This window comes from Boleophthalmus pectinirostris, unplaced genomic scaffold (genome assembly GCF_026225935.1).
Source record: "Boleophthalmus pectinirostris isolate CB_2022bp ecotype Guang Dong unplaced genomic scaffold, ASM2622593v1 HiC_scaffold_9, whole genome shotgun sequence".
Classification (NCBI taxonomy): domain Eukaryota; kingdom Metazoa; phylum Chordata; class Actinopteri; order Gobiiformes; family Gobiidae; genus Boleophthalmus; species Boleophthalmus pectinirostris.
In genome coordinates this window covers 31,749,568-31,764,698 of record NW_026571541.1, presented here as the reverse complement: position 1 = coordinate 31,764,698, position 15,131 = coordinate 31,749,568, and the positions used below count along the sequence as shown (strand labels likewise).

At 40.6% G+C, this 15,131-nt stretch overlaps 1 protein-coding gene across 2 annotated transcripts in view; it reads left to right on the top strand.

Annotated features, from left to right (window-relative positions):
• Positions 1–271: 271 nt before the first annotated feature.
• Positions 272–15,131, top strand: part of LOC110162893 (serine/threonine-protein kinase DCLK1-like) — a 36,879-nt gene continuing 22,019 nt past the window's right edge. For both annotated transcript variants that reach the window (XM_020927808.2, XM_055148010.1), the window contains exons 1-3: positions 272–502; positions 4,221–4,592; positions 7,119–7,447. In XM_020927808.2, the coding sequence (XP_020783467.1) occupies positions 4,232–4,592; positions 7,119–7,447 (690 nt within the window). In that variant the 5' untranslated portion in view covers positions 272–502; positions 4,221–4,231. The remainder of the gene's footprint in view (positions 503–4,220; positions 4,593–7,118; positions 7,448–15,131) is intronic.

The window sequence follows — 15,131 nt, the reverse complement described above, 5'->3', positions numbered from 1 at the left end:
AAATATAATCTGTGATATGCACTTTAATGCTGAAAGAAAAAATACAGTGGAGAAAGTCCTAAAAAACACAAGCAACCATTGGTCTAATAATTGTCTTTTTACGCACACCTGAACCACGAGCGCGCGCACTCCCTTGGACCGGTGTCGCACGTGCACGCGCCGCGCTGCTGACAGGCTCGTGCCCGCGCGGTCCGTCAACCCGCCGTAAATCACCGCAGTGTGCTGAAAAACGAGGAGGGGAGGGACGGAGGGCGCGCACGGGAGGAGAACATCCCCAACCCCTCTGCCCAGTCTCCTCCACCACCAGAGCCCGCCGCCCTGCCTCCAGTCACCGCGGCAGCTCCACCTCAGCCCGGCCAACAAAGAAGGGACCTGGGACCTCCCCCACTCCACCCCACCGTCCCGCCTGCCTCTGCTGCATGCTTCCGTCCGGCCATCCGCAAATAAATGATTCATAGGGAGCGCTCCAGCCGCATCTCCCCGCGCCAGGCACACGTGTGAGGTAAGGAGGACTTGCCGCAGGACGCTAATTGCGCTTTGTTCCTCGCCCCTTTCTGCGCTGTCACACTTTGAGGTCACAGGGTTCGCATTTCTGGCGTTTTACCGGCTTTATTTTACGATTTACAACGATTTGAAACGCTAAAAATCCACACAGCATGCGGGGAAATGGGTGTGCCGTGCTACTTTCACGCGTTCTCTGTTACACATGATAGTAGACATCTTGTGCACACCTTGATTTAATAACAAATCTTCGGCTTTGGGAATAAAAATGGACTCCTGTAACGCTGTCCTAGCCGTAGTACTACTCACCCTCTGCACTAGATTATCTCATTATCTGATTTTGTGCAGTCAAAAGTATCGAAAATCACTTGTCAATGCTAAAACTAGTGCAAAAACTACTCATTTGTGCAGGTATCGGTGCTAAAAAGTCACATTCAGAGGACAAAAATGAAGCTTTCCTGATTTAGAATGAACTTGAGCAGGATCAGAACAAGTATAAGAGCAGTGTACACTCTGTAACCCACCTGGACACACAGGGATTACACAGATAAAAGGAGAACACGGATAATTAGAGGTGTGCAAAAATATCAAAATATCGATATATAGTGTCGTTTAATGTGATGATTCAGTATCGATATCATGGCCTGCTGTATCGATATATCGCCAAGAGGATTTTTGGTATATTTTACTAAACAATTTTGTTACAGAGCCACAGTTTTTTTGCTTGTTTAGTGGAAGGAAACTCGTTTAAACGACATATTTGACATTTTCACTGTTTGATGATTAAAATGTTTGTGTTCCATATTCATTTTGCACAAGAAGTGGTTTAACAAAAATGTTTAGTATCACAGCCATGATTTAACCTTTTTTTACTGAACCATATCGAATTGATTTGATATATATATCATATTGAATCGCATCGAATTGTAAGATCACTGAATCGAGATATTTATCGTATCGGCAACTTCTTAATGATACCAGCCTTAGAGATAATATAAAAGAAAGTACTATTATTTAATGTTGACAGTGTTGAATTCTATTGTCTAAATAAGCCTTTTTTTTTTTTTTTTTTTTTGCAATCAATATTGAGTATTGAGTTTGAAATTTGAGTATTGTGACAATACTAACCAGATTAATTCTACAAATTGTTTTGATTGATTGATTGAATTTATATAGCGCCTTTCAAGATACCCCAAAGTGCTTTACAGTTCATTTTTCAGTCACTCCACACTCAGTGGTGGTAAACTACTACTGTAGCCACAGCTGCCCTGGGGCAGACTGACAGAAGCGAGGCTGCCAATCTGTGCCATCGGCCCCTCCGACCACCACCATCACTCATGCACACACCACTATCATACTAGGCAATGTGGGTGAAGTGTCTTGCCTAAGGACACAATGATAGTTTTTTGCCACTGGTGCCTCACTGTGGCACCTGGACTTCCTGGCGGTCTCTCATCCAAGTACTGCCCAGGCCCAGCCTGCTGAGCTTCTGAGATCTGACGGGATCAGACTATTTGACAAGCCGGTATGGACTTTGTGTAGTCCAGAATAGTACTGAATAGTCATGACAGTAGTTCAGAGTTTAACCTGACAAAAATACAGTTGTCATTAAGGGTGTTCAAAAATATCAAAAATATCAATATCGTATTGTTTAATGTGATGACATAGTATCAATATCATGAGCTGCTGTATCGATACATTACCAAGAGTATTTTTTGGTGTATTTTACTAAATTATTTTGTAACAGAGCTACAGTTTTGTTGCTTATTTAGAGGAAGGAAACTTGTTTATGCGACACATTTGACATTTTCACTGTTTTAACAATTAAAATGTTTGTGTTTCATATTAACTTTGTGGTTTAACAAAGACTTTTAGTACTTTTAGTTCACAGCCATGATTTAACCTTTTTTTTTTTTTTTTACTGAACCGTATTGAATCGATTTGAAATATATATCGTATTGAATCATATCGAATCGTAAGCTCACTGTATTGAGATATGTATCGTATCAGCAACTTCTCAATGATACCAGCCTTACAGATAATATAAGAAAGTACTATTATTTAATGTTGAAAATCACATTCTGTTGTCTAAATAAGTATGTTTTTTATTATCATCGTGGTACTGGAATCAGTATTGATATCATGACAACACTAACCAGATTAATTCTACAAAATCAGAATTGTTTTGGACTTTGTGTTTAGTCCAGAATAGTACTGAATAGTCGTGAGAGTAGTTCAAAGTTTAACCTGACATAAATACTGTTGTACTGAAAGGATGAGATGAAATAATCAATGGGCCTTTAACATCGTTTGGACTGGTCAATAGCCGTTCTTTCATTATGCAATCGTTGGCTGTTTCTGTCACTCAAATGGTGCTCAGATATTTTTATTTGCCTGTACGCAGAGGTAGTCACTGTACTGCGTTCCATTACAGATTCTCCCAAATACTACTATGATACAAGTACGTCAAATTCAGGGTATCAGATATCAGCACTAATACTGACAATTTTGGTGTTTCCAGGACATTGGCTGACATTTCGGTCTATAAACTGGTGTAATAAGATGATTTACTGATCAGTGTTGGCCCAAAGACCAAAGTTACTTAAAATGATTCAACAGTTACAAATTGAAATGTATTATACTTTTAGTCTCTGCCAGAGGTGGGGACTTGCAAGTCATTACTTGGACTCGAGTCAGAGTTGAGTCACTAATTTTAAGACTTGAGACTTGACTTGATAAAATGGACTAAGACATGGGACTTGACTTGGACTTGAGGCCTGTGACTTGAGAAGCACTTTTAAATCTGAATTCTTTCTATTCTGACTGTAATGACTCACAGTAAGATCTTGTCAAGACATTTAAAAAAGAAAAACATTTCTGCAACAACTCTTGTATACTCTATAAATATTCATATATAAATATACTATGATTTTTTTAAGAACAATTTAGTTTAAAATCCATATAAATTGTAAAAACCAAAGCTATGGTTTAAAGACTTGAAATGACTTGAAGCTCAAAGCAGACGACTTGGACTTGGACTTATGGGCCAGTGACTCGAGACTTGACTTGGACTTGAGGTCAGAGACTTGAGACTTGCTAGTTACAGATCATTTCTGTATGTTCATGTACGTAGCCAATACAAACTTATAATACTTTGAATGAAGTAATAAGTTTTATTAATGGAGCCTCCAGATTCCATGTTTTTGACACAGGACCCAAACACTTAAAGATATATAGAAAATTCCCTTTAAACTTTTAAAATGAAAAGAGATTAAACCATGGCTGACATGAGAAAGGTATTCCACTATAGTATCCCCCATTTAGGAATTGGACAATAAACAATAATATTGTTTAGTGTGATAAAAAATGTAGACAGTAATCATTTGTGGGACATTTTATTTAATCGTGATAATGGCCAACAAAGATAATCACCGTTTTATCACCAGAATGTGCTGAGAAAAGCTCTTGATGCTTGATGTTTTCTTCTAGATCGTTGTTGTTTTCACTCATAACAAAGTACAATTCTATAACAGTTTAAATGTGTAACTTATTCATAATATTAAAAGTATAATTAATCTTATCCATCTCATTTTTAAGCCATCAGCCACTTTAATATTTGTCATGATATAATTGTTAATCAGTTATTTTAACGATGATAATTGTGACAGTAAGTTTGATTATTGTACCTTGCCTAACCCCGTCCTCTGTCCTGTCCTCAGCGAGAGCAGACATGGAGCTGGAGCACTTTGACGAGAGGGACAAAGCTCTGAGGAGCACCCGCCGAGGCTCCAGAGGGACGGGCCTCCCCAGCCCCACACACAGCGCCCACTGCAGCCTGTACCGCACACGCACGCTGCAGGCGCTCAGCTCCGAGAAGAAGGCCAAGAAGATCCGCTTCTACCGCAATGGGGACCGCTACTTTAAGGGCATCGTGTACGCCATCTCCCAGGAGAGGTTCAGATCTGTGGAGGCTCTGCTGGCCGACCTCACCCGCTGTTTGTCTGACAACGTGCACCTGCCTCAGGGAGTCAGGACCATCTACTCCATCGACGGGAGCACCAGGATCACCAGCATGGAGCAGTTTGTGGAGGGTGAGACTAGAACAAGTGAAAATCCTGCTTCTACAACACTTAAAATTAACATCTTTGGCTTTGACCATCTGATTTGAAAACTGTGCGGGCTCTTAATGTTCCCTCTTTGTTTTCTTATGTACTTTAACTTCTTTGTTCTTTTTAAAGACAAGTAAAGTGTATTTATCTTGTTGAAATGTTTCGACTGCTACTGCAAGTCGTCTTCAGAACTGTCCCCGGTGTTGGTCGTGACGTGTCGTATATCAGCTGTTGTTACTTCCTGTGGGCGTGGTCAGCCTGATGGACCTGCAGGTCACTCAGACTGACCACGCCTCCCCTCGTCCGGTGTTCTCTGGATGAGGGTGTCCCAGGTGTGTGAAAGGAGGAACTCTCTGTCATCGCTGTTAATGCTCTCTGATCTTTCCATCCGGGAGACTCACCAGAACACAAAAAGATAAAGCAGACCAGGAAAACCTAAAATCCACCATATCAGACACTGTAAAAGAAATAACCACATTCTGGATTGGGACGAGGCTCGGGTCATTGGATCGGAAAACAACAAGTTCAAACGCTGGATCAGGGAGAACAGTGAAATCAGGAAACGAGGCACGGAAAACATTAACCGTGATGACGGCGCATTCCTCCTTTCACACACCTGGGACACCCTGCTCAAGTGAACACCGGGCAACAGGAGGCGTGGTCAGTCTGAACAACCTGCAGGTCCATCAGACTGACCACGCCTACAGGAAGTAACAACAGCTGATATACGACACGTCACCACCAACACCGGGGACAGTTCTGAAGATGACTCACAGCAGCAGCCGAAACATTTCAACAAGGTAAATACTTTACTGTATAGTCTTTAAAAAAGAAGAAAAGTTGCAGATGGTCAAAGATTCACTTTCTCTTTAGCACATGTCCGATGGTGTGGCCTTTCCAGTCACAGTGAAGTGGCTGGAAAGATAAAGCTATAGATAGATATTTGTTCCCTCAGACAGAGTACACACAGTACACTTTGTTTGGCTGAAATCCAGAAGATGTGTCACCACTGACGCATGGTCTGTCCAAACAGGAAAAAAGAACGGACAAAAATATGACAGTGAAAAACATTATCAACATCAGTATCTTGAAAATATAATGAAAAATACTAGGGATGAAACAATAACCGAAATATCGTGATGTGATATATCATCAAAAGTCTCACAGTAATATCATCTGGCATCATAATATATCGAATCACAAGTTCCTTTGCTTAAATGCATGGTTTTATCGTAGCAACAGTTTATAAACATTGGTAACTACATATCCCATGATTCATTTCAGTGCAGACAACATGATGTTATGTTTTTTACTTGAATACTTGAGATTATTACAGTAATAATTCACACCAAAATCTTGTCAGGGTATTTTAAAAGCAAAAAAGCATCCTATCTACAATTATATCAGCCTCTCCAAAATATCACAGTAAATATCATGCCGTGAGATGCATATTGTCCTAAGAGAATTTGGATATCGTTACATCCCTAAAAAATACTGAATATTTTGAGATTACTATCAGAGAATTAGACAATCTACTTTAAATAACCTGTAAGTATTTGTTAGGGATGTAACAATAACCGAAATATTGTGATATCGTATCGTCAAAGTTCTCACAATTATATCGTGGACCATCACAATATATCAAATTACAAGTGTCTTTGCTTAAATTAACAGTTGTGGTGCAGCAATAGCTAAAAAAAGACAGAGGGAACTACATAGACCATGATCCTTTGCTCCATTTCAGTGCAGATTACAATAAGAAATAACAGTTCTAAACACTTTTAAGTCTTAGTTCTTTGGATTAAGTCTTGTCAAGGCATTTTAAGAGGAAAAAGTAGCATATTAACTAGGGGAGTAACGATATCCAAGTCTCATGATACAATATCGTCATGGTATGAACCTCAAGGTACGATATTTCTTGCGATATTGTGGGAAAGTTCACGATATGGTGGAGAGGATCACGATTAGGGATGTAACAATATCCAAATCTCTCAGTATGATATTCTCACGATATTTATTGCGATATTTTGTGGAGGCTAAACAGCCAATACTGTTAATTTGCTACTTTTTCCATTTTTAAAATGCCTTGACAAGACTTAATCCAAAGAACTAAGACTTTAAAGTGTTTAGAACTGTTATTTCTTCTTGTAGTCTGCACTGAAATGGAGCAAAGGATCATGGTCTATGTAGTTCCCTCTGTCTTTTTTTTTTTTTTTTTTTTAGCGATTGCTGCTCCATAACTCTTTAATTTAAGCAAAGACACCTGTAATTCGATATATTATCATGGTCCATGATGTTATTGTGAGAACTTTGACAATACGATATCACGATATTTTGGTTATTGTTACATCCCTAATATTGACAGTTTTGTTAGCTTCCAGAAAATATCACAATAAATATCGTACCGTGAGATGTATATTGTGAAAATATTGTACAGAGAGATTTGGATATCGTTACACCCCTAGTATTTGTGTAATCCCTCACAACACTATTATTTGTCGCACACAGGAGAGAGCTACGTCTGCGCCTCCATAGAACCCTATAAGAAGCTGGACTACACCAAGAACGTGAACCCGAACTGGGCAGTGGGCTCAGTGCGGACCGCCTCCCCCCACCACCCCCCGCCGGGCTCCAGGGACCCGAGGGAGAGCCGGGACTTCATCAGGCCCAAGCTGGTGACCATCGTGCGGAGCGGAGTGAAGCCGCGTAAGGCCGTGAGGGTCCTGCTCAACAAGAAGACCGCCCACTCCTTCGAGCAGGTCATGAGCGACATCACCGACGCCATCAAGCTGGACACGGGCGCGGTCAAGAGGCTCTACACGGTGGACGGCAAAATGGTAGATATACTGTCACGATAACAGCTTTTAGAGTAACGTTAAAGCAGGATAATTAAATGCTTTTAAGTGAATTATATTAAAGGTCCTATGTTACACAGAAGTGACTCTTGTGAGGTTTAGTCTTGTTAGAATGTTTATACATCCTGAAAAATGTAATTAGAGTTGTGTTTTTTTGCATTTGCACATGTTTGAGTAACTCTTTATTACATGCACACAAAGACACACACACAGGTACACACACACAGATGTAGGGACACACACAGAGACACACACACACACACACACACAGAGGTACACACACACACACACAGTTGTAGGGACACACACAGAGACACACACACACACAGACAGTTGTAGGGACACTCACAGAGGTACACACAGATGTAGGGACACACACACACACACACACACACAGAGACACACACACATAGACAGTTGTAGGGACACTCACAGAGGTACACACAGTTGTAGGGACACTCACAGAGATGTAGGGACACACACAGAGACACACACACAGATGTAGGGACACACACAGATGCAGGGACACACACAGAGACACACAGATGTAGGGAGAGACACACACACACAGACAGTTGTAGGGACACACACAGAGGCACACAGACAGATGTAGGGATACACACTGAGACACACAGAGGCACACACACAGATGTAGGGACGCACACAGATGTAGGGACGCACACAGATGTAGGGACGCACACAGACACACTCACACAGATGTAGGGCCACACACAGAGACCGAGACACACACATAGATGTAGGGACACACACAGAGGCACACACACAGACAGACACAGATGTAGGGACACACACAGAGGCACACACACACACACAGATGTAGGGACATACACAGATGTAGGGACACACACAGAGACACACACACACACAGACAGTTGTAGGGACACACACAGAGACACACACACACAGACAGTTGTAGGGATACACACACAGAGGCACATACACAGATGTAGGGATACACACAAACACACTCACACAGATGTAGGGACACACACAGAGACCGAGACACACACAGAGGCACACACAGATTTAGGGATGCACACACACAGACACACACAGATGTAGGGACACACACAGAGACACACACAGGTTTATAGACACACACACAGAGGCAGAGGCACACAAAAAGGCAGAGGGAAGGAGACACTGGAATTGTAGTCCATTGGTGCAGCTTAAAGTCAAAACTTGTGAAACGCAAGGACACATGAGGAGACACAAAGAGACGCTGTGGCCCTGACTCAGAACTTTCTCCTAAACAAGAGGACAGTGTTTCCTCTTCAGAACCACGCTCTTGCACATGTCAATTTAAAAAAATCATGTTTCGATTTTTGACACAGCCATAGTTTGATTTTATTCAGGTTTATGGAGAAGGAAACAAAACTGAACAAACGACCATCTGAGTTTCAGGCGCACAAATACGATCAGCACTTTTCCTCGAAGGCCTGCTGCTTAAGTGATAGCATCCCGTTTGCTTTCAAATACAACACACTCCAAACGCCAAAGTGCTTCCTTCACATCTCAGAGCATCATTAGATCATTACCTTTATTGACCTTATCGTAAGTGAAGCCGGAAATGCTTCTATAGAACTTCTAGTGTTTGTAAACAGAACAGATCTCCCTAAAGGCTCGTGCCATTCTATGTTTTCAACGTATTTTCAACGGGAGAGTTAGTGTTAATCTCCAAACTTCACAAACTATGACTACGTTCAGACTGCAGCCTGAAGTGACCCAAATCCGATTTTTTTGGACCCTATGTGACCTGTATCTGATCTTTTAATGACAGTCTGAACGACACAGATCTGATTTTTTTCAAATGCGACCCAGACCACTTGGATATGTGCTCCTAAAACCGATACATATGTGATCTTTTGACATGCGACTTCAATCTGGACGGCCAGGTCGCATTCATCCCACCTACACGTTATCAACAAGCAACAACTGTACACAAACGTTCTTCTCGTTATATGAAAATTCTTAATAAACTCCGTGTCACTGAAGCGAAGGACATCACTATCCCACCACTCTTGGCTACGTCTCTGCATCCACACGTTGCTTTCAATGGACTCCCAAGGTTACATACCACCATTCCGAGATTGATGTCTAATTGTTGGAGGGGCGGCATTTCCCTTTTTTTTTTTTTTTTCAAATCTCCCTGCATTCTGACTTTTTTTTCCCCTTGGTCGAAGTGACGGCACTCTAGCTTTTTTTTTTTTTTAACATTTCACCATTCCGACAAACAAGGTAATAAGTTCTGGCATCGCTCTTTTCAGGACAATATTTTCACAGACTGGCGTCGTAGGAGACACAGTGCAGGTTTCATGGTTTGGTCCTGGGTAAATCCTGGTTTAGACCTGACTTTAATCCTAGTTAAATCCTGGTTTAGACCGGATTTTAATACTGATTTAGCCCTGGTCTAGTACGGGTTTAGACCTGGTTTTAGTCCTGATTTAGTCCTGGTTTAATCCTGGTTTAGACCTGATTTTAGACTTGGTTTAGACCTGATTTTAGACTTGGTTTAAACCTGATTTTAGTCCTGATTTAGTCCTGGTTTTAGTTCTAGTTTAGACCTGGTTTTAGTTCTGGTTTAGACCTGTTTTAGTCCTGATGTAGTCCTGGTTTTAGTCCTGGTTTTAGTCCTGTTTTAGTCCTGTTTTAGTCCTGTTTTAGTTCTTATTTAGAGGCGCGGCCCATGCAACCTGCGCAAGAAGACACGGTCCAAGTGGCGTATATAAGCCAAAACTGGTGACGCTCCAAACTATGAGTAGATTGTCTGAATGGCGACATTAAAGGTGTCGGAATGGAGGGTTGCCAGAATGACGGAATGTCTGGCTGGGGGTCTGTCGGAGTGGCGGTTTGTCGGAATGAGGGTTGTACCCCGTGACACCATACATACATTAGCAAACACAGCCAAATAAAGTTTTTCAATCGCCTAATAAGACACTCTTTAAAAGACACATTTCCAGGAATCTGTGATCAAAAGCGTTCCTGCTGAGGTGTTTCACGGTCAACAAAAAGTGAGAGTAACTAAATGAACTGACTGTACAGGAGGGACTTGTTTAACTGCACATGAGAGGGACGTGTTCAAGTACAAATCGTCTCACCTGTCATAGCTCAGATCAGTTCTGTATGATGAGATTGTGCTAAAACAAAGCTCAGATTAAAGTCTAACAGAGCCTCAGACTGAACATGCCTACAGGTAGCATCACACCTCCAGGGAAAGTTAAAGTCATCTGCTGCAAATAGTTCTTGAATTCCTGTTGTGATGTTGCTTTTCTGTTAAAATGAACAGGACAGAATGTTAATATCAGGACCAGGCTGTGTGCAGAACAGATTTAAACACTTGTTGAGTCGGTCCATTAGGCTGAATTCACTAATTAAACATGTTGCGATCTTGTTTGTTCAAACTCAGCTCATTTACCGGAGTCTAACTCACTGCAGACTGGATGTGCTCTGAGAGAGGCTTCTTTGGACAAAACCCAGAAGACAGATTACACGTGGGGATATTTGCTAAATGTATTACAGAAGTAGGTTTCTAGGACTCCATCTACCAGTAGTGCACTTTTGGTTATTATTAGTAACCTTTATAATCTTCAAAACAGGCAAGCAACTCACTCTATAGTCCACAGTAGTCACTAGTTTATTTTCATATTTTAACGGTGTAACTTTTCTTGTTACATTGCTGTCTGTTTGTCTGTAGATGTTATTTCTTTACACAGAATGTTCCACAGTGTGTTGCTTTAAATGTATATCGTCTGTCTCAGTGTTTCCCAAACTTTTTTTCTGGGGACCCATATTTTAAAAGTCACAAACCTTCACGACCCAAATCAAAAGACATTATTTGTAAATCAAAAAAATAAAGGTAGATTTGACCATTAGTTTTAAACAATGAAAAAGTTTTAAACAATGAAAAACGGTCATTGAAGCAGCAATAAAAGGATCCATAAGTTGCCTATTTGGACATTAAGCCCATTTCTTGTTCTTTTCAACATTCAATTGAATCAGCAATATTGGAACAAAATAGTCAATAAAATAATTACAAAAAGAGGGGTGCAGGAGGAGATTTTTGTAGGGAAAAATATAAGCATGTTACGTAACGAATATGTAGTCAGAAAAGCAAGTCTTCAACATTGACACTGACATTACCACAGCTGCTACGATCTGAAATAAGCAGATTGTTTGTAAAAGAATAACGACTGGATTAGATAAATACAATATGATGTCCCTCTCTCAGATGGGAACATGCGCTTTGAGCTTTCTACTATGTATTATTTATACTATATAATATTGTTCTCTCATCAAAAACATGCCTGAGGATATTTTAGATGCCATCCGTGCATGTTTGAGTAATCTAGCAATCTCTCCTGGTCACTTTCTGAACCCTTTTTATGGTTAGCAGTGTGAGTTCAGTGCCACAAGCCTTCGTCATCCATCCTCCCACACTACAGTTTTCCATAAATATACAAAAACAAAACAATAGACTACAACTTCACAAACCTGATGTGATATGCAGTAGTTTCGTTAGTGGGATGCACGCTGATTTAGTTGTGAGAAGTAAGATACGATAAACCTTAAGGCATTGTTTTCGGTGAATATAGCATTTTGAAAACAATGTTAAGTGTTAGTGGTTAAAGGGACAGTCCAGAATTTTGGATATAGGACGTCATTTTCTTGTGATCCAGAGTGTTGGAGACGTGTGGAGACACTTTTTAAAATATTCCATCCAGTCCTTGTATTTGCAGAGGTCGCTGGTGCTAGACTAGTGCATGTCAATGACCATAATTATCCTGCCACTAAAAACAGTCTTACCCACTCCACAAAACACCCAAAGCAAATCTATTATTACACCAGACTGTCAATGTAAATATCTGTGTTGATAGAATAATGTTTGAAATAAAACTAAGGTTGCATCTCATGAATCGTCGCATGTTGAGGGACTATTTTCTCATATATCAGTCCGCCGCTGCCGAGCTTTCTATCAGGAAGTACAACTCACTGCTGCTGCTCAGACATAAATCCTTCAAATGCAAGGTTGGTTTTACTTCTACAATTATTCTATCAACACAGACATTTACATCGACAGTCTGGAGTAATAACAGATTTTCTTCATGTGTTTTGTGGAGTGGGTAAGACTGTTTTTAGTGGCAGGATAACTATGGCCATTGACATGCACTAGCCTAACACCAGCGACCTCTGCAAATACAAGGACTGGATGGAATATTTAAAAACATCTCACGTCTCCAACACTCTGGATCATGAGGAAATGAGGCCCTATGTCCAAAATACCGAACTGTCCCTTAATATCCCATAGAAGTGTAATACTCCCTCTTTACTGACTGGACTGCTCTCTCAGCTCCTTCTCGTTTTTATCCTGCAGCATTTGGCTTTGTTTGGCTCTCTGATCACATTGTGTTTGTGAAAATAAGCCTCCTCTCATAAAATGCTCTCACTGTCGCTCGGTGCCATTTCTATATTTATCAGTTTTCCAATCTGTTATACTTTGAAATTGCTTTGAATACACCACAGAAGGTAATTAAACGACTAATATATAATATGTACCATAAAGGTCACTGTATTTACGTGTACATGCTGATTTTTATTTGAGCCCATATTAATTTTTCGAGCATTTCTAGAAGGTAAGTTTCTTTTATTTGAAAACACGTGCAGAATAGTATGAAATAGGGCCACATGATATGGGACAATGAAAAAGTAGTTCATTTTAAATGGCTTGCAGTGGTCCAAAGGTGTTTTTCACATGGTGTTCTAAATATGTTATGCATTAGTAGTTAATACCTCATTAAAGTGTAATACTCCCTCTGTAAAAAGTATTATACAATACAATATTTGTTTTCTGTCTATTGGATTGTGTGTTAATTATGTTATGTGTTTTAAACCCCTTGAAAACGATATGGCACGTCTGATGGGGCAAAATCCATTCAAATGATATAATTGCAATCAAAATTATTCAACCCCCACTGCACAGTAGGTGTAAAGGTAAAATGTACAAACTAGCAGCTGTTTACAAAAAATAAATCAAACAAGAACGATTTAAATAGCTCAACACAATTAATATTAGTTGTGGTTTCTCCAAGTTCAACAAAAAAAATGCTATTTTTAATGACTACTGCAGTCTCAGAATTAGGGATGGGCATGATTAGTCGATTAATCGATAATTGATCATTAAGAATTTCATCGATTACGTTCATTTTAATCAACAAACTGAATATAGGTTGCTGTGTGTAGCGTGACCGAACAGGTCTGTACATGTGACACAAACAGTCAGTCAGTCTGCAACGTGCTGAAGTGCAAATGCGTATTTAACGATGACTTGTACAAGAAATTCCACACTTTCCGTTCCCGTCGGGACAAGTGTGAGGCCATGTGCACAGTGTACAAAGCAGCACATATGTTTCTGTGTCCAGAGGGAAAAAACTCACCAGGACACCGAAAACATGAAAAAGCTTTGCCAGGTGAGAGTAGCTCAGTGTTGATGACGAGTCCCACCTCCCACCCCCCGTACGGTGTCCTGGTTTTGACAAATGCAAATATGGTCACACTAACCTGTATTCCACTGAATCGTGTCCTTTAATCCGACAGAAGTTGACCGCATCAGCGCACAAGAGCTGTATTTTTTTTTCTTTGCTTAGTTTATGCAAATTAGCCATGTGGTTTTAGGTTTTGTTTCTGTGAGACTTGCGCAAAACTGCATTAAACACATTATAATCTTAAATGGGCTGTTGTGGCTCTAGAGTGGTTACGGTTTATATGTCGTAAACTTGAATTTATTTATGCAGATTAGTAGTGCAGATAGTAATAATAATGTTGATCATTTTAATATAAAAACGTTAATTCTCCCAACGATTAATTAAGAAAATTTAATCAAATGCCCATCCCTACTCAGAATTATTCAACCCCTTCATGACAAGCGTCTTTAGTACTTAGTAGAGCACCATTTTGCTGTTATGACCTGCTGCAAATGTGATGCACAGTCAGACATCAGCTTCTGGCAGCGTTCCTGAGGAATCTTAGCCCGTTCCTCATGAGCAAAGGCCTGCTGCTTGGGATCACGTTCGGTCATGTTGAAAGGTTCAATGATGCCCAACCTTCAGATGGCATGACATTTTCTCCCAGGATTTTCTGATACTTGATTGAATCCATCTTGTCCTCCACACGCTGCAGGTTTCCAGTGCCAGAGGAAGCAAAGCAGCCCCAGAGCAACACTGAGCCACCGCCATGCTTCACTGTAGGCAACGTTTGCTTCATTGTTCCTCCTCCAGACGTACTGCTCATCCATAGGCCCAAAAAGTTCAGATTTTGTTTCATTGCTCCACAGAACAGAATCCCAAAACCTCTTTCACTTATTTATATAGTTTTGAGCAAACTAGAGCCGACTTTTCTTGTGCCTTTGGGTTAGTAGTTGTGTACGTCTTGGAGTTCGGGCATGGAACCCTTCAGCGTTTAGCATGCGCCTTACTGTGGAAACTAAAACCTCAAGTCTTGCTGCAGGTCTTTTGCACTCAGTCGAGGGTTTCTTACTACCTGCCTCCTCAGGACTCTGGTGGCAGCTGTTGAGAGTTTCCTTCTTTCTGCCACGTCCAGGTCGTGTAGCCACTGTTCCTTTAACTTTAAACTTTCAAACTACGCTTACAAC